At 36.8% G+C, this 24,997-nt stretch overlaps 1 protein-coding gene across 1 annotated transcript; it reads right to left on the bottom strand.

The window, feature by feature from the left end:
* Positions 1-3,022: 3,022 nt before the first annotated feature.
* LOC139863130 (uncharacterized) lies at positions 3,023-4,004 on the bottom strand. Its single transcript, XM_071851780.1, has 3 exons — positions 3,764-4,004; positions 3,387-3,571; positions 3,023-3,193 (listed from the first exon to the last, which is right to left on the bottom strand). Exons 1-3 carry the CDS (start codon positions 4,002-4,004, stop codon positions 3,023-3,025), a joined length of 597 nt encoding a protein of 198 aa, XP_071707881.1.
* Between the last annotated feature and the right edge of the window lie 20,993 nt (positions 4,005-24,997).

The raw sequence follows: 24,997 nt of genomic DNA, 5'->3' as shown, positions 1-24,997 counted from the left end.
ATAAACTCTCACTTCATTCTTGAGATCTCATAAGGAGTGCAATATTGTTCGCACACCTTAGCTGCAAATTGTTCATAAGTCACCTGGTTCAACATTTCCTTTGACATCTGAGAAGTTATTGAATCCCACCAACCCATTGCTTTCTTTTTCAACAATCTACTGGCATAAGTTACACGTAATTCAGGCTCACATTGACAGGCTTACAATGCTTGGTATACCTCACGTAACCAATCAAAGGTTTCTGTCGGATTAGAACTACCGACATAATATGGAGGTTTGCATTCAAGAAATTGCTTAAAAGTACACTTTTTCTTAGTTTCAGTTGTTGGTTGCAGGCACATTTGAATCACGTAGGGATACATAACTTGACCCAGGTTTTGGTATCCCTGCTGAGGATGTGACTGTTGCTGAGGTGGTGTTTGAATTTGTGGAAATGGCAACGGAACTTGGAACTGTTGTGGTTGTGATGAAGTTCCCCCTGATGCAGACCCAAACTGAGGTACAGAAAACCCTGAAGGTGCAGTATCATCATTACCTGTCACTGTACCCGTAGAAACAATACCTTCTAGCTCAGTTATCCAGTCCTGGGATTCTTTCAATCGACTCTCCAATCGTTGGATGTACTCTTGCTGATCAGTGTCTGAGTCTTCCCCTTCAGGTGGAGCTCTGAAGATTCCGGGGGTAGGTGGAGCTCGGACATCCTGTCTTTCGTCAATCATCTTTCACATGTACAACACATCCACTCACAAAAGCTTAGTGGATAATTCGTTAGTACCTACAGACTATCATACCATTCTCTACATTCACTTAGCCTGTCTCCCAAGGATATGTTTGACACACTATCGAAGGTTTGAGAACATGACATCCATGTGTACACGTTGCCAAACCTGTGCTCTGATACCAAGTTGTAACACCGTCCATTTTTTTTTAAATACACAGCGATAACTTTATACATATAATACTTAAGTTTTTCAATACCACACGATTATTATAATTTATCAGGCGTTACATTAAACAACTATTATTTTGTTATACAAAAGACATAGAGTTTGTTCTTCAAACATATCCATCAAAATAGCAAGCCCCTCCCAAAATCCTAGCATACAAGTCTACCTGCAGGGGAGGAAGTGAGGGGTTAGCACAAGGCTAAGTGAATGGCACAATCCTAATAGGTATAAGCATATAGCATTAAGCTAGCTAATACACAAACAAGGTCTTGATAACAAGAGGATCGGCGGCCTGGCCGAGCCCTTAACTCCAATTGATCAAGCTGAAGTATACCGATAATTCCAATTACTGTCTCCCTCGCATAGTATCCAGATGCAGGGGGTGCATCATTCAACTATACTACGCGAATAGTAATTCCTGAACCAGAAAGACTCATTTCTGCCTCTTGCCCAACTTACAAATTTGGCATAGCTACAAAACGATAGCTGCCCTACATGTAAGCCAGTTGCCGCTACAAAACCCGCAATTAGCAATATCTCTACCAGACTACTAACCCGTAGTCGGCATCTAGGGTGGCTACAACAAGTCACAGAATATAGCACAATATATCATATACTAAGTATTCAGGTGAGTAAGCCAAGATAAAGTAGCATAACCCGCTACTAAAAAATTATAAACATTAGGATAGTCCCACTCACCTAGAAATACAAGAACTCAGTAGTCTTATTTCACTGAGCCTTCACCTTTTCATTTATCACCTGAGAATATCATTTCTCTAGTTAGTAACCATTTCAATCAGATTACACATCAGAAGGAATAAACACATCAATACAGTAAATGAGTTAGAATAGCAGTTGACCCAAACATACAAACACTGTCACTCGCATGGGTGGGGTCTCACTCGTGCGACAGAATAGCTCACTTGTACGGATGAGTATCCTCAATCGTACGACTTAAAACCTACTCCTACGAGTGACTTTAAAGTCCACTTGCACGATTTAGTAGCTTAAACACACGGTTGGACACTTCACCCGTATGGGTGAGGGCTTCACTCGCACGGTTGAGCAAGAACAGCAGCATAACTGCTATTCGAGCTTTTTCCACCCAACTTAAATTTTATTTAGTGTTTTAAAACCTTATCATTGACAAGTAAATCTCAAGACAATTCCAATGATAGTTTACTCGTCAAAAACGGAGTTACGGTTTGAAAGTTACACCCTTTTCAATTTTACCAAAAGTTGACCACTGCTCATCCGCGTGGCTGAGGCATCACACGTACGGTTGAGCCCTCCACCGCATGGTTGAGCCCTCAAAATTGTGCTCAACCACGTGGTTGAGCCCTAAAAAGTGTGATTGCTGAAAATCAGTTCCAGCTCGCTGTTTTCGCATTTTTTGCACCCAAAACTCGATTTTAGCATGTTTTGGTCGATCCAAGGCTTAATAAAATTACGTAACACATATATAAACTATTTCTAACATCAATCAAGCATAACAAACACATATAATCAAGAATCAAACTCAAAAATCATCAAAACCCATTTTAACCCAAAACCCACTTTAAATCTAGCAAATTCAATGATGTTTACCTTGTTTTGATCCTTGAAAACACTTGAATCTTATAAAAAAAATCACAAGCTTTGATCTTGCACTTTTGATTTTATGAATTTAAGGATATAGAGTGTGTTTTAGGGTTGAGGTTTCTAAAAAAATGGAAAGAATAGAACGTACGGTGTATATATTCATTTAGGGGTTTCTTCACTATGAGGAAGCCCCATTCCCCACTACACACGGGTATTTACCAATTATCTAAAATACAATGTACCTCATTAGGTGACCCTAACAAGGTCCAATTCACATATTGAAACCTGTTCTGTGACCCTTGTCACAAAGCGCACACAACTAACTAATCAAATAATTATTAACCCATAATTATTAAAATCACTAATATTAATAAATTAATATTAACTAAGGGTAAAAAGGTCATTTACCGCTAGGCACGATTCGAGGTTGTTACAAATCTACCCCCTTAAGAAGATTCCGTCCTCGGAATCTGGTCCAAGTCAAACAATTGAGGCTATCTAGCCTTCATTAGCTCTTCCGTTTCCCAAGTTAAATTAGAACCCAAACTATGTTTCCATTCTACAAGTACCATTGGTATCTGTTTCTTACGTAGCTTGGTAACCTTTCTGTCAACAATCCTGACTGGTTCTTCAACTAACTTTTTATTCATGTCAACCTTTAAATCCTGCAATGGTAGAATCTAACTTTCGTCGTCTACCTTACACTAACGAAGATAACATATGTTAAATGTATCGTGAATGCCCGCTAACTCTGCAGGAAGATCTAGAATCACGGTTTGATCGTTCAATATCTGCCTGATGTTAAATGGACCTATATACCTTGGGGCTAGTTTTTCGCGTTTACCGAACCGAAATTACACCTTTCCACGATGATACTTTCAGGTACACATGTTCACCCACAGAAAATATCACTGGTCGTCGATGAGGATCTACGTACATTTTCTGTCTATCTCTGGCAGCTTTTAACTTTTCTCGAGCTATTGTAACTTTATCAGCGATTTGTTGTACAATTTTAGGACCTGTAAACTGTTTCTCTCCAGCCTCTAACCAACAAGTCGAAGTCCTGCATCATCTACCATACAACATCTCATAGGGTGGCATGCCGATACTCGAATGATACGAATTATTGTATGCAAATTCTATCAATGGTAAGTGAGAATCCCATGACCCACCATATTCCAATACACAGGTTCTTAACATATCCTCTAACGTTTGAATAGTTCGTTCACTTTCACCGTCTGTCTGAGGATGATACGATGTACTAAGATTAACACGAGTACCCAAATTTTGTTGTAAACTCTGCCAGAAGTTAGATACAAATCTTGAATCCCTATCTGAAATAATAGATAATGGTATCCCATGCCGAGCTACAACTTCATTTATGTACAACTGAGCCAATTTACTCAACGATGTCATTTCACTAGCAGGCAAAAAGTGTGCGCTCTTGGTTAATCGATCAACAATCACCCAGATCATATCATGTCCTTTCTAGGTTCGGGGTAACTTAGTTACAAAATCCATCATTATATGTTCCCATTTCCATTCTGGAATTTCTAATTGACGTAATGATTTATAGGGTTTTTGATGTTCCGCTTTAACTTGGGCGCATATATGACATTTTTTAACAAAATTCGCGATGTCTTTCTTCATTTTAGGCCAACAATACATAGTCTTCAAATCATGGCACATCTTTTACTTCCTGGATGAATGGATAATCTTGATTTGTGCGCCTCATTCATAATTAATTCCCTTAGTTCTCCGAGTAGAGGAACCCATATTCGATTGTTGAAGGTTTTTAATCCACGATAATCATCAATTAAATCCTCTTTTCTCTTAACAAAAAGCTCGGATTTTAAGTGTTCATCCCTTAAGGCTTCAAATTGAGTTATTTTCAAGCGTTCAATCAGATTCGATACAATTTCTATTCGCATAAATTTCATATTGTCAATGGATCCTTTTCGGCTTAAAGCATGAGCGACTACATTTGCCTTACCCGGATGATAGCGGATTTCACAATCATAATCTTTTATTAGTTCTTGCCACCGTCTCTACAGCATATTCAACTCTTTCTGAGAAAAGATATGCTGTAAACTCTTGTGATCTGTACAAATAATGCAGTGCGTACCGTATAAATAATGTCTCCATAGCTTTAAAGTAAAAACCACCGCTGCCATTTCTAAGTCATGTACCAGATAATTCTTTTCATGAGTTTTCAACTGTCGTGAATCATATACAATAACCTTCTCTCGCTGCATTAACACACAACCCAAACCTGCATATGACGCATCACAATATACCATAAAATCGTCGGTACCCTCGAGTAACGCTAATATTGGAGCTTGACACAATTGCTGCTTTAATGTCTGAAATGATTTCTCCTGCTCATCACTCCATTGAAAAGATACATCCTTTCTATTTAACTTTGTTAATGGACCCGCAATCTTAGAGAAATCCTTGATAAACCTACGGTAATACCCTGCCAGACCCAGAAAACTCTTAATTTCAGTTGGAGTTTTTGGTACATTCCAATTCATTACCACTTCTATTTTGGATGGATCCACTATGATACCTTCTTGACAAATAACATGACCCAGAGATTGAACTTCACATAACCAAAATTCACATTTGGAAAACTTGGCGTAAAGCTGTTCTCGTTTCAACAATTCTAATACTTGACGTAGGTGATCAGCATGCTCAGACTCTATCTTTGAATAGATCAGAACATCGTCAATAAATACTATGACAAACTTATCAAGAAACTGTCGACACACCCGATTCATTAAATCCATAAAAATTGCTGGCGCATTCGTTAACCCGAACGGCATCACCAGAAACTCATAATGACCGTACCTAGTACGAAATGCTATTTTTGGAATATCGGATTCAGCAACACGAACCTGATGATACCCGGAATGTAAATCTATTTTTGAAAAGCACGAAGCTCCTTGAAGTTGATCAAATAAATCATCTATCCTGGGAAGAGGATACTTATTTTTCACGGTTCTTTTGTTCAATTCCCGATAATCAATACACATTCGGAGTGTACCATCTTTCTTTTTCATGAATAACACTGGAGCACCCCACGGTGATGAACTCGGTCGTATGAACCCACAATCTAGCAAATCCTGAATTTGCGTCATCATGTCGTGAATCTCGGACGGAGCTAACCTATAAGGAGCTTTAGCCACTGGTGTAGATCCTGGCATCAACTCAATTCTGTATTCTACTTACCTAACTGGTGGCAAACCCGGTAATTCATCCAAAAATATTCTGGAAAGTCACGCACTACCGGAATATCAGCTACCATCTTTTTCTCTTTCTTAGCATCAATTATATACGTGAGAAATATATCACATCCCTTTGCTATCGATTTCCTAGCCTTCATCATTGAAATCAGAGGACAACTAAACCCACCCCGTTCACCCCGGGCTATAACACGTGTTTCATCAGATAAAGGGAAAGAAATCAGTTTATTATGACATTTTATACTTGCCTTATGGTAACTCAACCAGTTCATACCTAGAACTACATCAAAGCTAGGTATGAGCATCACTAAGTAAGTCATCGAAAATACACTCCCATCTATTTCTATACTTATTCCCGACATAGATGTTGTGACTGGAACGGTCTTACCACTGGCTACTTCCACTTCTAACGGTTCAGGTAACATAGAAACAGGTAACTTTAACTTATCACAGAATCTAGTAGCCATAAAAGAACGATTGGCTCCGCAATCAAACAATACACGAGCAGGTGTAGATTTAACCAAAAACATACCGGTGATAGCATCGTCAGCAGTAGTAGCTGTGTCTACCGACATCTGAAAGGCTCTTGCTTCAGGTCTTGGAGGAGTCTTATGCTTCTGTCCAGTTATTGAAGCTGAAGATCCCCCGACTGACACTGTCCTTGCTCCTGTCCCTACCCAAGAACTCATCTTTCTTGCAGATGGATAATCAACTGATCTGTGCCCTGATTTATGGCAATTCCAGCAAAAATTTTATTTGAATGAGCAAGCCTGAATATCATGACCCATTACTCCGCAGCGCATGCACCTCTTTGTCAAATTAGTACAAGGACCCGCATGAGTCGATTTACAACCATTGCACCACACCCTTTGATTCGAACTACTACCACTTTGGGAAAATCTTCCCTTCTGTTGACCACCACGGGACTTCTTTGATTTAAAACTACCTTGACTTGACGCTTGCTTGGGTTGCGTCACTGGTTCGTTTTGAATTTCTCTGGCCGCCTTAATGTCTCCTTCCACCATCTTGGCTATTGCAAAAGCTTGAGCTAATGAAGGTGCCATTCTTACCAATGATCTGTATTCTGGCAAGATCTTCTCCACAAACTGATCAATCTTAGATTGTTCATCCGGAAGCCACTGTTGTACAAAGCGAAGCTTGTCGGTGAAATTCTCGATCACTTCATCAATTTTCATATGTCTGGTCATCTTCAGATTCATAAACTCTCGCTTCATTCTTGAGATCTCATAAGGAGTGCAATACTGTTCGCACACCTTAGCAGCAAATTATTCCCAAGTCACATGGTTCAACATTTCCTTTGACATGTGAGAAGTTATTGAATCCCACCAACCAATTGCTTTCTTTTTCAACAATCTACTGGCATAAGTTACACGTAATTCGGGCTCGCATTGACAGGCTTCTAATGCTCAGTCTACCTCACGTAACCAATCAAAGGTTTTAGTCGGATTAGAACTACTGACATACTCTGGAGGTTTGTATTCAAGAAATTGCTTAAAAGTGCACTTTTTCTTAGTTTCAGTTGTTGGTTGCGGCCACATTTGAATCACGTAGGGATACATAACTTGACCCGGGTTTTGATATCCCTGTTAAGGCTGTGACTGTTGCTGAGGTGGGGTTTGAAACTGTGGAAATGGCAACGGAACTTGGAACTATTGTGGTTGTGATGAAGTTCCCCCTGATGCAGACCCAAACTGAGGTACCGAAAACCCTGGAGGTGCAGTATCATCATTACTTGTCGCTGTACCCATAGAAACAATACTTTTTAGCTCAGTTATCCGATCTCGGGATTCTTTCAATCGACTCACCAATCATTGGATGTACTCTTGCTGATCAGTGTCTGAGTCTTCCCCTTCAGGTGGAGCTCTGAAGATTCCGGGGGTAGGTAGAGCTCGGACATCCTGCCTTTTGTCAATCATCTTTCACCTATACTACACATCAACTTACAAAAGCTTAGTGGATAATCCGTTAGTACCTACAGACTATCATACAATTCTCTACATTCACTTAGCTTGTCTCCCTAGGATATGTTTGACACATTATCGAAGGTTTAGGAACATGATATCCATTTGTACACGTTGCCAAACCTGCGCTCTGATACTAAGTTGTAACACCGTCTATTTTTTTTTAAATACACAGCGGAAACTTTATACATATAATACTTAGTTTTACAATACCACACGATTATTATAATTTATCAGGCGTTACATTAAACAACTATTATTTTGTTATACAAAAGACATCATAGTTTGTTCTTCAAACATATCCATCAAAACAACAAGCTCCTCCCAAAACCCTAGCATACAAGTCTACCAGCAGGGGAGGAAGTGAGGGATTAGCACAAGGCTAAGTGAATGGCACAATCCTAACAGGTAAAAGCATATAGCATCAAGCTAGCCAATACATAAACAAGGTCTTGATAACAAGAGGATAGGCGACCTGGCCGAGCCCTTAACTCTAATTGATCAAGCTGAAGTATACCGATAATTCCAATTACTGTCTCCCTCGCATAGTATCCAGATGCAGGGGGTGCATCATTCAACTATACTATGAAACAACCCAAACCGTATTTAAACCGGCCCGTAATTTTTTTTCTTTATAATACATTAATATCATTAACGTTTAGGTCCCAATTATGTTTCCAAAACATCTTTAACAAAAATAGTAAGTTCGATAGACTTTTAAAACATTCAATACATAGTTTAAATATTCGAACGGGTAAACACGACCCGACTATTTTAATGCCCGACAAAACCGAGCATGGTGATTGGGGATACGCTACCCAATCCTAATCGATCCAAAAGCACATCTTCGAAAGCAAACTACGCGAGTCCACTAGTTCTCACGCTTACCTGAGCCAGCGCATCCAAGCAATCTATAAAAATGTAGAAAACGAGAGGGTAAGCTAACGCTTAGTGAGTGAAAATATACTACCTACATATATATACATAAAATGGACACGCCACACAAATAATCAAATACCGCATACCGGAGCATCCATGCATAAAGGCAAGCTAATCTAAGCATACCGTACGATCACTAAGCAACAAGCTAAAATATGCATCAACAAACATAAGTCCACCAACGACGATGTGAACAACGCCAAGAAGCTACACCCGGAGGGTTAGCTACATCACGACAATACAACAATATATATATATAACAATATATAAACGAATAAGGTTAACCCCTTAACCCACTACCGAATACCAAACACCACAATGAAGATTGGCCGAACTACACGAGCCTTAGTAATTCGAAACCACACGAGATTACTATCTTCAACAAGACAACATCGAGGTTGGCCGAACTACACGAGCCTTAGTAATCTGAACTACACGAGATCACTACCTCAATAAGATGACCGAACTACACGCGTCATCGTGAATCTGAAACCACACGCGATTCACTTTCAACGTCAAAACCCTTCCCCATTGGGGTTATATCATCCACATCACAACCACGTGTGATAGTGTACACACAAAACGTGTACCTCGCCCAAGGTGGTCAACCAAAACGCACAACCGTGCCAATTGGATCTAAACGCAAGTCCATCAAATCCACCTATATGTGAAGTGAGCTCTATAACCGAGAACCACTTCACCCGACCCGCACCCATCCTACACATACATATGCACATAGGATATTAACACTCACCTTGTCGCCTTGATGAATGCTACAGAATAATCCACCAACCGTCGATGGAATGTACCTATTCTATTATCACAATCACAACAACACAATTAGGGAGGATTTACAAACCAACCCAAATTGACAATTAGTGCAATTTCGACCCAATTGCACTTCCAAGTTCAAACCGCGCCCAAACTAACCAATAATCACTAACACTAGTGATAATGGTCCTAATAAGCCAAATAAACCCGAACACAAGTGTTAAACACTTGTCTTGCCCAATTCGACACCAAAACCCTAATTTTGACCCTTTTCAAAATTAGTCAACCAAACACCTCAAATGATTTCCAATATTTCCATAATCACTAACACTAGTGATTATACACCATTTACAAGCCTTAAACATGGTTAAATCATCAACCAATCCAAAACCCGCCTTCATCACTAATAAACCCGAATCCTAGTTATTATCTTTCATTAACAACTAGTGGGGTTCCATGTACGAACATACAATCAAAAGCCCTAAATTTAGATGAAGAACACGAAAACGAAATTCGGAGTTAGAGCTTACCGCTAGTATCACCTTGAAGCCAAGAACGAGGAGAACAAAGTTGCCTCTTACGCCTTCGATCAAAACCCGCTCCTTCCTTTCCAAAAATCCCTTTGAATCAATTGGGTTTTGAAGTTTTGAGAGGAAAAATAGAAAGAAAAGGAAAAAGAAATAAGGAAAATGAATGAGTGGATGAGATTAAGACCTCACATCTGGCTCATACGCGAAAAGACCAAAATGCCCTTGAGCATCTTTTAAAATCACAAAACTGGTACCAGTCCGCCCAGATTGCCGCGCCGCGGCCTCAATTGTCGCGCCGCGACACATAACGTATTCTGGTGGTTTCCTTAACATGCCTCCAGGAATTGAAATCAACTGAATGCCGCGCCGCGAGATAAACCGTGGTCTGGTGCCCTTGTTTACATGCCTCATGATCCTGATTCCAGTTAATTGTCGCGCCGCGGCCTCCTGTGTCGTGCCACGACATACAACATGACCTGACTCCTTTTCTCGTATAAAAGACTTTACCCTCGAACATGTCCCGAAGCCTTCATACACCTATCGTACATACACGGTACACCTATAAATCATGTACGGGGAAAAACGGGGTGTTACAACTCTCCCCCACTTAGATTCGATCACGTCCTCGTGATCCTAATCACTTAACCAAATCGAACCTACACTCGATGGTTCTCAAACAATCGTTCCAATCCGACTTCCAACACATTCCTCATTAACCCAAAGATTAATTCATTAACTAATTACACACTTGCACACATTCTGAGCCGTGCAATACACGCGACATCCGAAGTCTATAACGATCACTTAGAATACGCGAATCCGCCACGTATCCTTCCAACTCCTCTAGGAAATTCTTCTCATAGAGTTACCCTTAACAACTAAATCGTCATTCACGATTTATCAAGCCCACAAAAATCCTAGCACTAAAACTTGCTCAATCCCTCATATCGGGAAAACTCCACCAATCTCGTACCGAGATATCAACCCTTTAGCGTACCATACCAAGTACAATGCTAAAAGTAAACACGTCCCAAACTAAAGTCAACCATCTAACCGATGAAAACCAAATAAAAGTGAAATCTAATGGACAACACTTACCACTTAACATCCCTTATAGTGCGCAAACACGTCTAATACGCAACTACCGCAAACACGTGAGCAAAATACGACTATTGCATCACAATTTACACCAAAATGGTCCTCGCGACCCCACCATTGGCGTATAAAACAACCAATAGATCAAACATCATGGTCCTTACGACCTACCATCGGTGTATAAAACAACCGATAGATCACACAACACGAAGGCTGGCCGAAAACTACACGTGCCTTAGTGAATCCGAACTACACGCGACTCACTACCTTCCTCGCAACAACAATCGGGATTGGCCGAACTACACGCGCCATAGTGAATCCGAACTACACGAGAGTCACTATCCCAAAGGAATGACCGAACTACACGAGTCATTTGTGAATCCGAACTACACGAGACTCACTCCTCAATACAATGACCGAAACCACACGAGTCATTGGTGAATCCGAACTACACGCGATTCACTTCCACAATAAGATGACCGAACTACACGCGTCATCGTGAATCCGAACTACACGATATTCACAACTCAACACCGAGTGAAGTCAGCGGACCCCGAAAGTCATGCTTCACCGATATAACACATACGCCCATGATGAAGTCAGCGGACCCCAAAAGTCATGCTTCACCAATCAATAATCCCATGATGAAGTCAGCGGACCCCGAAGGTCATGCTTCACCAATCAACGCCCTTTTAGCCTCGAACAACGAGTAGTGTAACATCGCGCCTTGCTACGCCATAGTGAATCCTAACGGATACCACTAACCACTCACACAATCGAGCAAGAACCACCTATATCAAACATAGGCACAAAACAATAATTCCCCAAAAGAGAACCCGACACACACATCCCTTAACCGAGGGATTTCACCTTGCTCGCCAAACATGTCCTTTATCTCTCAACGAGATTTTCCACATTACCACATCGGTGGTAATTTAAATCCAAACCATAAGTACAATTTAACCGAAATTGTACTCTACCCTAAATCGACCAAAACTAGGTCCCAACATAAGTTTCAGATCTACCATAAGCATTATCTGAATTCTCACCCTAAGGCCTCCTCGTGCGGGAGTGTAATTCCCCCGCTTGGAACTACGTTCCATATCCACAACTCGTACTACCGTACAGTGCTACCAAAGGTAGACTTTACCAACAATTAGGTTCACACGACCCATCTCCACATCTTGCTCCAGCCTTGAGCACACGAAGGATTTCGATCAATCCTTAAACACTTCGAACGAAAAGTGTACCACGATTACACAAAACCATACCCTCGCAATCATCCAATTGCTTTAGTTTGTCAAATTTCACCCAGTCACTCATGTACCTAAGGGTTTCACTTCGGTACCCTAAGTACAATGTAACCACAACACATTCGGAGTCGAACACCACGCTAGTAGGTATAAAAGAGGCACCTAATGTCGCGTCACGTAGGCTCCTTTACCAACATTCATCGAGATCCAGCATTCGATCTCTTTCGGGTTCCAATCCACCCGATGAACCTCATGGTTCAGCAATTTCATCACGAAAACAAACACGCGCTTAACAACCGAACACCAAAATCCATTCCCATGGCTTGGTAGAAACATTTCCCAAATACTAAGGATTACTTGGTTGCACCAAGTCTTACGCCCTTCGCCCTACAATCAAAATGTCACCACAAGGTACTTCCATTAGGAACGTCACCCATATCAATAACATGCACAACACAATGCATTTAATAAACTCAAACTCAACGGCGCATAATAAATAATCAAATGACATATTTATTAAAATGAAACGTACCTTAACGTCTCCTTGCCGCACCCTAACCTGCTGATAATTCTAAAAACGAACATATATTTCATAGCATTATTCCTCAAGAAAGACAAGCTTTTAGTTGCAATTGTTCTATTTACAAGTGATATTCGTTTAAATAATAAAAGGTGAAGACAAAAGACAGATTCGACGAATTGAAGACGCAAACGACCAAAAAGCTCAAAAGTACAAAAGACAATCAAAAAGGTTCCAATTATTGATAAGAAACGTCTCGAAATCACAAGAGTACAAGATTCAAAACGCAAAGTACAAGATATTAAATTGTACGCAAGGACGTTCGAAAATCCGGAACCGGGACCAGAGTCAACTCTTAACGCTCGACGCAACGGACTAAAAATTACAAGTTAACTATGTATATAAATATAATATAATATATAATTAATTATATTAATTATATATATATTATATATATATTATTAAAACCGTCGGCAGCAAGAAACTCCTCCGCGACTCGCGGAGTTTGAAGGGCATTTTGCCGCAAGTCGCGGAGCCCCAATTTTCAACTCTGGCTATAAAGCAAACCGAATTCTGATCAAATTTCATATCTTTTTTCTTCCTCTTCATACGTAAAACTTATATATATATATATATATAATTTATATTTTAATTTTAATTTTAATTCTAATAATAAGGGTATGTTAGCGAATGTTGTAAGGGTGTAAGTCGAAATTCTGTCCGTGTAACGCTACGCTATTTTTAATCATTGTAAGTTATGTTCAACCTTTTTACATTAATGTCTCGTAGCTAAGTTATTATTATGCTTATTTAAAACGAAGTAATCATGATGTTGGGCTAATTACTAAAATTGGGTAATTGGGCTTTGTACCATAATTGGGGTTTGGACAAAAGAACGACACTTGTGGAAATTAGACTATGGGTTATTAATGGGCTTTATATTTGTTTAACTAAATGAAAGTTTGTTAATGTTAATATAAAGATTTACAATTGGGCGTCCCTATAAATTACCATATACACTCGATCGGACACGATGGGCGGGGTATTTATATGTACGAATAATCGTTCATTTAACCGGACACGGGAATGGATTAATAGCCACTAGAATAATTAAAACAGGGGTGAAATTACATTCAAGGGTAATTGGTGTAATTGTTAACAAAGTAGTAAAACCTTGGTTTACACGCAGTCGATAACCTGGTGTATTCATTAAACAAAGTATTAAAACCTTGTTACAATTCGAATCCCCAATTAGTTGGAATATTTAACTTCGGGTATAATAATAATTTGACGAGGACACTTGCAATTTATATTTATGACTGATGGACTGTTATGGACAAAAACCAGACGGACATATTAAATAATCCAGGACAAAGGACAATTAACCCATGGGCATAAAACTAAAATCAACACGTCAAACATCATGATTACGGAAGTTTAAATAAGCATAATTCTTTTATTTCATATTTAATTTCCTTTATTTTATATTTAATTGCACTTCTAATTATCGCACTTTTATTTATTTTATTTTATCGCACTTTTAATTATCGTACTTTTTAATTATCGCAATTTTATTTTATCGCATTTTTATTATTCGCAATTTCATTATCGTTATTTACTTTACGCTTTAATTTAAGTCTTGTATTTATTTTATATTTTACATTAGGTTTTAACTGCGACTAAAGTTTTAAAATCGACAAACCGGTCATTAAACGGTAAAAACCCCCCTTTATAATAATAATATTACTTATATATATATTTGTATTTTTATAAAAGTAAACTAATATAGCGTTGAGCTTTGTTTAAAGATTTCCCTGTGGAACGAACCGGACTTACTAAAAACTACACTACTGTACGATTAGGTACACTGCCTATAAGTGTTGTAGCAAGGTTTAAGTATATCCATTCTATAAATAAATAAATATCTTGTGTAAAATTGTATCGTATTTAATAGTATTTCCTTGTAAAAATTAATAGTATTTTATACCCCTTAGCTTTGACATCAAGTATTTTTGGCGCCGCTGCCGGGGAGCACTCTTAAAAGCCGGAAGCGCAACGCTAATATAAAAAAAAAAAAAGATTTTTAGTTACTTTTATTAAAAGTCGTTTTTGTAAAAATACGTTTTAATTATTCGAAAATATAAAAAGAAAAACAAAAATATAAGCATTTTTAAGATTTTGTTAAATATTTAAGTTTTATAAGTTTCTTTATTTCTATTTTAGTTTATAAAAATATAAGTTTTATTTTAAAATCTTTTATTTATTTAAAAAACAGAAAACATAAAATAAAAAAAAAATAAAGAAAAACGCGTAAAAAAAACTGAAAGCTGTCAACAGAATTTCTGAACCCCGCGACTCGCGGGGTTTTCTTCATTAATCACCGCAACTCGCGGAGCCTTTCTGACAGGCGACAAGGAAGCCCTAATCGAGCATTAATTACGGTAATTATTAATTATTATTATTATTACCTAATTATTATTATTATTATTATTATTAGTTTTAGTTTTATTTTTACTTTTTATTTATTTATGTATTTAGTTAAATTAGTTTTATTAAATTATAAAATTAGTAGTTTTATTAAATAAATAATATAAAAATAATATTTTTATAAAAATTTTACTTTTTACAACTTTTTGTATATTTTTATATTTTGTACCTTTTTAATCGTTGTAGCGTAATATTTGTATTTTTTAGCTCATATTTAATTTTAAACTTAGTTTTTGCTATAGTTATTTTTACTCCTAGATTTTTAGGCTTTGCCGTAGAATTCCTTAAGTGCTTTTTCTTTAGACTAAGATTTAGGTGCTTTAGAATTTTGCGACGCCTTTTTAAGTTTTAGTTTCTTTTTAAGTTATTTCCATTTGGGATTTAGTTTTTCCTGTAAGCTTTAATATTTTTAGACCTTTTACTATGTATCAATTATCATTCCAATTAGTAATTTCAATTTGCGATTATAATTTTAAGTTAGTTGTAGTAATAAGGTTAGGTTAGTTAAGTATTTTTAAGTTTTGATAAGTTTCTTTTATTTTTCCGTCACCTTTTATTTTTCAACCATTTTTTTTTCTTTTTCAACCTTTTTCGACGAACTCTTTTTCTCTCTTATTTCTCGCCATTCTAGTTTTTAGGACATAGATTTTTATTCTACTTCTTATCTAAATTTCTCAAAATTACGAAAACTTATTTTAAGTGGTTAAATTAATAGACATCAAAATTTTCTGGTTCGTAGTAATAGTTGGATTTGTACGTGGACCGGGTTATTGGAGCCAAACAGTCCTCAATTATATTGAGACCAAACGAATCCTGCCCCTCTGCTGCATCTTTTGGCTATTCGAAACGTGGGCAAAATCAGAAAAGTCTATTGATTGGATAACTTATTATAATTTTTCTTTCCTTTTTAAAACTAATAGGATATTCAGTGAATGCACCGAGCAAGACGTTCATCACCTTTTGTACGTTCACCGCCTGTAACTCGATCAAGACATCGTTTAACAAATATAACCGCCGTTGATTTTTCTTTAGAATCGTCATCCAGTCGACCAAGTACTTCAGTTCAAATTTCCGATAATCCATTTTTTGAACCCGACATCACAATTGAGAATCTAGAAAATATTCAGGAACGGTTCATAGATCCTGAACCATTAAACTTTCCTCCGGAACCACCAATCATTCAAACAGAGATTGTTGAGGAACGAACTATTAAAACAGAATCATCTAGTGATACCGATTCAACATATTCAATTATGGAGAATCTGGAACCTTTAAGTATGGAAGACCGAATGAGAGCTAAACGCACTGGCCAAGGTCACGCAATTACTCATCCAGACATTAATGCGCCAGATTATGAAATCAAAGGACAAATTCTACACATGGTGACTAATCAATGCCAATTTAGTGGTGCGCCGAAGGAAGATCCAAATGAACATCTACGTACCTTTAATAGGATCTGCACACTATTTAAAATACGAGAAGTGGAGGATGAACAGATATATCTCATGTTATTTCCCTGGACTTTAAAGGGAGAAGCCAAAGATTGGTTGGAATCGTTACCTGAAGGGGCGATCGATACATGGGATGTGTTAATTGACAAATTTCTTAAACAATTCTTTCCTGCATCTAAAGCCGTAAGACTTCAAGCAGAAATTGTTACGTTCACACAGAAGCCAAATGAAACTCTATATGAGGCGTGGACAAGATATGGAAAGTTATTAAGAGGATGTCCGCAACATGGTTTAGACACCTGTCAAATAGTACAAATATTCTACCGAGGATGCGACATCACTACAAGAAAAGACATAGATATAGCAGCTGGTGGTTCTATTATGAAGAAAACCGAAACTGATGCTTACAAAATTATTGAAAACACTGCTTCCCACTCGCATGAGTGGCACCAAGAAAAAGATATCATTAGATTATCTAAAGCAGCTAGAGCCGATTCTAGCCATGACTTAGATTCCATTTCCGCAAAGATAGATGCTTTCGAGAGACGAATGGAAAAGATGACTAAAGATATTCATGCTATACGAATTAGTTGTGAGCAGTGTGGAGGACCACATTTGACAAAAGATTGTCTCAGTATTGAATTAACAATGGAACAAAGAGAGAATATTTCATACATAAACCAAAGGCCTGGAAATAATTATCAGAATAATTATCAACCGCCAAGACCAATTTACAATCAAAACCAGAATTATAACCGAAATATTCCATACAACAACCAACAAGGTCCTAGCAATCAACAAGTATCCAATAATACTTACAATCAGCAAAGACCGAATTTTCAAAACAAACCACCACAACAAACCGATGATAAAAAGCCGAATTTAGAAGATATGATGACGAAGCTAGTTGAAACTCAAACGCAGTTTTTCACATCTCAAAAACAAACTAATGAACAAAATGCTCAAGCATTTAGAAATCAACAAGCTTCTATTCAAAATCTAGAACAAGAAGTAAGTAACCTAGCAAGGTTAATAGGTGAAAGAAAACCGGGAAGTCTACCAAGCGATACAAATGCTAACCCCCGGAATGAAACAGCTAAAGCTATTACCACAAGAAGTGGTACAACACTTAAACCACCTGAAATACCTGTAACTTCTGATGAAACTATTCCTACTCCACAAGAACCACAACCTGATCAAGATAAGGAAAAAGAACCGGTAGTTGAGAAGGTTAATGAAGATAACACAGTTAAGGATAAACCTTATGTTAAACCATACCAACCACCACTTCCTTACCCGAGTAAAATGAAGAAAGAGAAACTTGAAGCCGAGCAATCCAAATTCTTGGATATGTTTAAACAGATAAATGTAAATCTTCCTTTCATTGATGTGATTTCAGGAATGCCAAGATATGCTAAATTCTTGAAAGATCTAATCTCAAATAGAAAGAAAATGGAAGAACTTTCGGCTGTTACTATGAATGCTAATTGTTCAGCAGTGCTGTTGAATAAGATACCAGAAAAACTATCTGATCCAGGAAGTTTTACAATTCCATGTTTTCTGGGTAGTCTTAGTTCAATAGAAGCATTGGCAGACTTAGGTGCTAGTATAAATCTAATGCCGTATTCACTATACGCTAAACTAGACCTTGGAGAATTGAAACCAACCAGAATAAGCATACAACTAGCCGATAGATCAATAAAATATCCTAGAGGGATAATGGAGAACATGCTAGTTAAAGTTGGTACTTTAGTATTTCCAGTAGATTTTGTTGTTTTAGACATGGAAGAAGATTCTCAAGTTCCTCTCATATTAGGAAGACCATTCTTAAACACGGCTAAAGCAATGATAGACGTGTTCGGTAAGAAACTGACCCTAAGTATAGAGGATGAGAGTGTTACCTTTTCAGTTGATAGAGCAATGCAACAACCACAATCTGCAGATGATACATGTTATTATATTCAAACTATAGATGCACATGCAGAATTATTAGAAGAATTTCCAGAATTACAAGGAACAGGAGAATGTTCTTTAGGAGAAGGTAATGAACCAATTGATGAAGCTGAAATGTTAGCTACACTTATAGCTAATGGATATGAACCAACAACAGAAGAAATTCAAATGCTAAAAGAAGAAGACAGATATCGATATAAATCATCGATAGAAGAACCTCCGAAATTAGAGTTAAAGCCACTTCCAAACCATTTAGAATACGCTTATTTACATGGTGAATCTGAATTACCTGTAATAATATCGTCTTCTCTTACTGAAAATGAGAAATCACAACTCATTTCTGTGTTGAAAGCTCATAAACCAGCCATTGCATGGAAGATTCATGATATTAAAGGAATAAGTCCTTCGTATTGCACACATAAAATCCTTATGGAAGAAGGTCATAAAACGTATGTGCAACGCCAACGAAGATTAAATCCTAATATGCAAGATGTAGTTAAGAAAGAGATTATTAAACTGCTAGATGCAGGTTTGATATATCCAATCTCTGATAGTCCATGGGTAAGCCCAGTTCAATGCGTACCTAAGAAGGGTGGTATGACTGTCATTACAAATGAGAAAAATGAGCTTATTCCTACTAGGACTGTAACAGGATGGCGTGTATGTATTGATTATAGAAAATTAAATGACGCCACCAGAAAAGATCACTTTCCCTTACCTTTCATAGATCAAATGTTGGAAAGATTAGCCGGAAATAGTTACTATTGTTTTCTAGATGGATTTTCCGGATATTTTCAAATTCCAATAGCACCCGAAGATCAAGAGAAAACCACATTCACGTGCCCTTATGGTACGTTTGCTTACAAACGCATGCCATTTGGACTTTGTAACGCCCCTGCAACCTTTCAAAGGTGTATGATGGCGATTTTTCACGACATGATAGAAGAATGCATGAAAGTATTCATGGATGACTTTTCAGTCTTCGGTGATACATTTAAATCATGTCTAGTTAATCTGGAACGAATGCTAATTAGATGCGAAAAATCAAATCTAGTACTTAATTGGGAGAAATGCCATTTCATGGTTAAAGAAGGCATCGTTCTTGGACACAAAATTTCAAAAGAAGGAATTGAAGTGGATAGAGCTAAAGTAGATGTAATTGCTAAACTTCCACATCCCACCAATGTTAGAGGAGTTAGGAGTTTTCTAGGGCATGCCGGTTTTTACCGACGTTTTATAAAAGATTTTTCTAAAATTTCCACCCCTATGAATAAACTCCTAGAAAAGGATGCGCCATTCATCTTTTCAGATGAATGTATCAAATCTTTTAATATTCTTAAAGAAAAACTCACTAATGCGCCGATCATGATAACACCAAATTGGAATCTACCATTTGAACTAATGTGCGATGCAAGTGATTTTGCAATGGGAGCCGTTTTAGGACAAAGGATTGAAAAACGATTTCAACCTATATATTATGCTAGCAAGACATTACAAGGAGCACAAACGAACTATACAACTACTGAAAAAGAACTCCTTGCTATTGTCTTTGCTTTTGACAAATTTCGATCATATCTCGTTCTAGCAAAAACGGTGGTCTATACCGACCATTCTGCTCTTAGATACCTATTTTCAAAACAAGATGCTAAACCAAGATTAATCCGTTGGATCTTACTCTTACAAGAGTTTGATATTGAAATCCGAGATAAAAGAGGAGCAGAAAATCTTGCCGCTGATCATCTTTCTCGTCTTGAAAATCCCGAATTAGAAGTTCTGAATGAATCGGCCATAAAAGACAACTTTCCTGATGAATATCTATTGAAGATAGATTATAAAGAAATCCCATGGTTTGCAGACTATGCAAACTACTTAGTTTGTGGATTCCTTGAAAAAGGATTATCGTACCAAAGACGAAAGAAATTCTTCAGTGATATAAAACACTATTTCTGGGAAGATCCACATCTGTTTAAAAGTTGTCCCGATGGAATAATACGCCGATGTGTATTTGGAGATGAAGCTAGTAAAATTTTAAACCATTGTCACACAGGACCAACAGGAGGGCATTATGGGCCTCAACTAACAGCAAGAAAAGTTTATGAAGCTGGATTCTATTGGCCTACAATTTACAAAGACGCACACCTTCTTTGCAAATCCTGTGATGCATGTCAAAGGGCCGGAAAAATAAGTCAACGTGATGAAATGCCACAAAATGTCATCCAAGTATGTGAAGTATTTGACATTTGGGGTATTGACTTTATGGGTCCATTTCCAAAATCTCATAATAATCTATATATACTCGTAGCCATTGATTATGTATCTAAATGGGCGGAAGCACAAGCTCTCCCAACTAACGATGCACGAGTTGTAGTCAACTTTTTAAAACGTCTTTTTGCAAGGTTTGGAACACCGAAAGCTTTAATAAGTGATCGGGGTACTCATTTCTGTAATAATCAACTTGAGAAAGTTCTTAAAAGATATGGAGTAACTCATAAAATCTCCACCGCATATCATCCACAAACAAGTGGACAAGTTGAAAATACCAACCGAGCTTTAAAACGTATTCTAGAGAAAACCGTAGGAACAAATCCAAAGGAATGGTCCATTAAATTGGAGGATGCACTCTGGGCTTTTAGAACAGCCTACAAAACTCCAATTGGAACCACACCTTTTAGACTTGTTTATGGAAAAGCATGTCATCTTCCAGTAGAAATTGAACACAAAGCATTTTGGGCTTTGAAGACATGTAATCTTGATTTACATGAAGCTGGACGTCTACGATTAAGTCAACTAAATGAATTAGAAGAATTAAGACATGAAGCATACGAAAATTCGTTAATCTATAAAGAAAGAACGAAGAAATGGCATGATAAAAGAATCAGAAGTTCAAAAGAATTTAAAGAAGGAGACAGAGTTCTTCTTTTCAATTCACGATTCAAGCTATTTCCTGGAAAATTGAAATCAAGATGGTCTGGACCATTCATAGTCAAAAGAGTTTTCCCATACGGAACGATAGAATTAATAAATTCAAATGGGATTGAATTTAAAGTTAATGGTCATAGAGTTAAACATTACATACATGGTCCGATGGAAGTCGACAACGAAGTTAATCACAATTTCGACACCACAGCTAACTAAGTGTGGGGAGAATCAAGTGTTTAAAGGATAATATGTATTTCTGTTAGAGTTAGATTGTCTGTTTTCGTGTAGTTCTCGAAAATGGAACACGTATGGTCTTTCCCTAGCAGACCCTAAAGAACTAGTCTTCTCCCCCCATTCTGAATTTTTATTTTTTTTTAGGTTTTTACAAAATGAAGACTGCCTGTGAACTAAACCATGGTCTAATGCTACACGCTTTGATCACTAAACGTAATAATAACATACTACCGAGCGAATTAGTATCAGTAATCAGAGAAAGAATGGACGGAGTTAGAAAAGGATCCAGATGCGAAGATAATAAGTTACAATTTGGTAAAGGAAAATCAAAATCCGCAGCGAAAAGAAGAGCACGACACCTAGAAAGATGTCACAAATGCGGAAAATGGTCACATGGAGGTAAATGTTCAAATAATCAAACCTATTCAAATACCGAATTTGTTACTTTATGCAGAGACGGACCGTTCATATGTTTAGAAGAAAAGACAATGAATGCTCGAGGTTACGCCTATGCAGCCATGGAAAATCAATTAAACCGACTATCTTATGAATGGAATAGATCATATAACTAAGAAATCTATTTCACAGGTATGTCTGTACAGTTTTTATTTTTATTTTTATTTTTAACCTTTTGATAATAAACGCTAATTTGTTCGCTAAAAAGTATTAAATTGGTATTAAATAAAATTAGGTTTGGCGACCGAAATTATTGATATCCTTCAAAAATTTATTACATCACTGCGAAATTTAACGTTTATTCTTAAGGTATAAATATCTTTAATCAATCAACCCAAAATATTTCAAAAATTCGTCATGGGTTAAATTAGGTCTTGGAACCAAAATTACTTTACCGAAAAGAGGGGCGCATATTTTTGATAATATTTGATTGATTAAAGTGGGATAAAAAGAAAAAAAAAAGATTTTTAATTCTATTATGTTTTTAAAATTAATATTTAAATATTAAATTAATATTGTAAATTTTGTAAAAACAATATATTTAAAATTGTACATATTTGAAAAATTAATATAAGTTTGATATGAATTTATAAATTTTTAAATTAAGTTTGGTGTGAATTTTTAATTTTTAAAATATGAAATTTTAATTTTATGCATTTCAAATTTTAAGTTTGGTGTGAATTTTTAATTTTTAATTTTTAATTTTGAATTTTATATTTAAGTTGTGTGAATTTAAAAACAAAAATTTACTTTATCTCATTAAGTTAAAAATATGATTTTTAAAAAATTCGTCGTAAGTTGAAGACTAGGTCTTTGAACCGAAATTGCTTTACCCGAGGGAGGGACGAGAACTTTTATTATCAATATTTTTAATCTTATTGAATTAGAGTATGCCAAAAACATTTAAAAAACCTTTTTTTAAAAAAAAAAAAAAAAAAAAAAAAGCAAACTCCGCGACTCGCGGAGTTTGAAGTGCAAACCTCCGCGACTCACGGAGGGACCAAAACCCAGAAAAAAAAATAAAATAGCTGAACGATCAGTTCACTCCCCACACAAAAACAACTCGAAAAATACTGCAAAAACACTGCGAAAAAACCCGAAAATCACCCCCAAAAATCCCAATTTTTAACCGTTAATCACCAAATTTTTTGCTAAAATCATGTTAAGAAGGATGCTATCTAAGAATTTCTCAAGAAAAACGGTAAATTTCTACACCTAAACACCATTTAATTCGAAATTTGATTTTGATGCTTTTTAGTGTAATTAGACTTAAATTGTTTATGTATTATGCTTGTATAACCTAGATTGATGCTGTTTAACATGATTAGAAGCCTTAAACTTCAAATTTTGAATAATCTAGGGTTTGTGTTCTTGAGCAATTTGGGGCTTTTTGATATAAACAGGTTATGGCCGATTTTTGTCATGAATTGTTGCTAAATTGAGTAGTGTAACATGTCTAGGTAGTTAAATGATCCAAACTTTGAGCCTAAACATGATTTTGAGAATTAAAGTGGACTTTTTCAAGTCCAAAATTCATGAACTTGATTTTTGAAAGATAATGCCATTTGAGACTTGTTTATTTGCTAGTAATGATTATTTTGACATGTTATTTGAGTTGAATGCTTATGAACTTGGCGAAAATTTTCGTATATGCTTATTTGAAAAAGTGTAGATTTGATAAAAATGTGAAAATAAGCTTAAGTTTGATATAAATTGATAATGTCATTGTAATTATTTTGATTGATGATTTTGCTGACACTAATGCATATTTGGATGCACAAAATTTGTGTTTGATGTGTTTTGCAGAATGAAAGGGGTGAATCTTCATCCCAAGCCCGCCATGCTCCTGCTGAGAACTTGGAACAACAGGAGGTAGATAACTACTACAAGCACGATGTACCTCATCCAGTCATGACCTTTTTCGATATGCATTTGGAAGAGTTGCACCCGAACCTGAGATTTGACAGACTTTGGATAGATTATCCAAAATATCAACGGGGTTTGCATACTCTTCATTCCAAGGTTGTTGAGGTACCGAGGGTCATAGAATGGGGACCCTTAGAAGCTGTAGAATTGGCCGGGCCAATTAGGGAATTACTAGTACAGAGGTATGGTAATTCTTCTTTTAATGACTGAATATGTTTATTCACCATACGCAGACCTGTATATAAAGTATGGTGTGAAGAGTTGTTATGTAGTATAGAGTTGAATGATCGGGTAGCTAGTTTAACCGATCGTTCTTTTATTAGATTTTTGTTAGGCGGTTCGATGCGCCACATGTCTTTACTGGACATGGCTCAGGCTTTACGTATATATACGCCTGAGGAGTTAGCGTCTGCCGATTGTAGAGGATTGATACTAAACGGTAGAAAGATAGATGAGAATTTTGATACACACGGTGTGTGGAGTCAAATGACAAGCCATCACCGTTTCAAAGGGGGAAACTACTCTTATTTGGATATAGATAGAGCCGAATTAAGAGTGATACATAGGTTTTTAGCCAATTCGATTACACAAAGGGGTAAGAACAAAGAAAAGGTAAATGAACAAGATTTGTTTTACCATATGTGTATTCGAGACCCACAGAGCGCTGTAAGTATACCATATTGTGTGGGTTATTATTTATCAGCTATG

This window comes from Rutidosis leptorrhynchoides, chromosome 8 (genome assembly GCF_046630445.1).
Source record: "Rutidosis leptorrhynchoides isolate AG116_Rl617_1_P2 chromosome 8, CSIRO_AGI_Rlap_v1, whole genome shotgun sequence".
In the NCBI taxonomy this organism is placed as follows: Eukaryota; Viridiplantae; Streptophyta; class Magnoliopsida; order Asterales; family Asteraceae; genus Rutidosis; species Rutidosis leptorrhynchoides.
This window is presented reverse-complemented; position numbering and strand designations above follow the sequence as displayed.

Bases quoted from the DNA above. Each gene is read 5' to 3' on its own strand.
- LOC139863130 (XM_071851780.1), bottom strand. From the start codon at position 4,004: ATGATCTGGGTGATTGTTGATCGATTAACCAAGAGCGCACACTTTTTG. The intron at 3,572-3,763 runs GTGAAAGTGAAC...CTTGTTGGTTAG, and splicing joins GTATCATCCTCAGACAGACG to AGGCTGGAGAGAAACAGTTT. The intron at 3,194-3,386 runs GTAATTTCGGTT...CTACCATTGCAG, and splicing joins AAGTATCATCGTGGAAAGGT to GATTTAAAGGTTGACATGAA.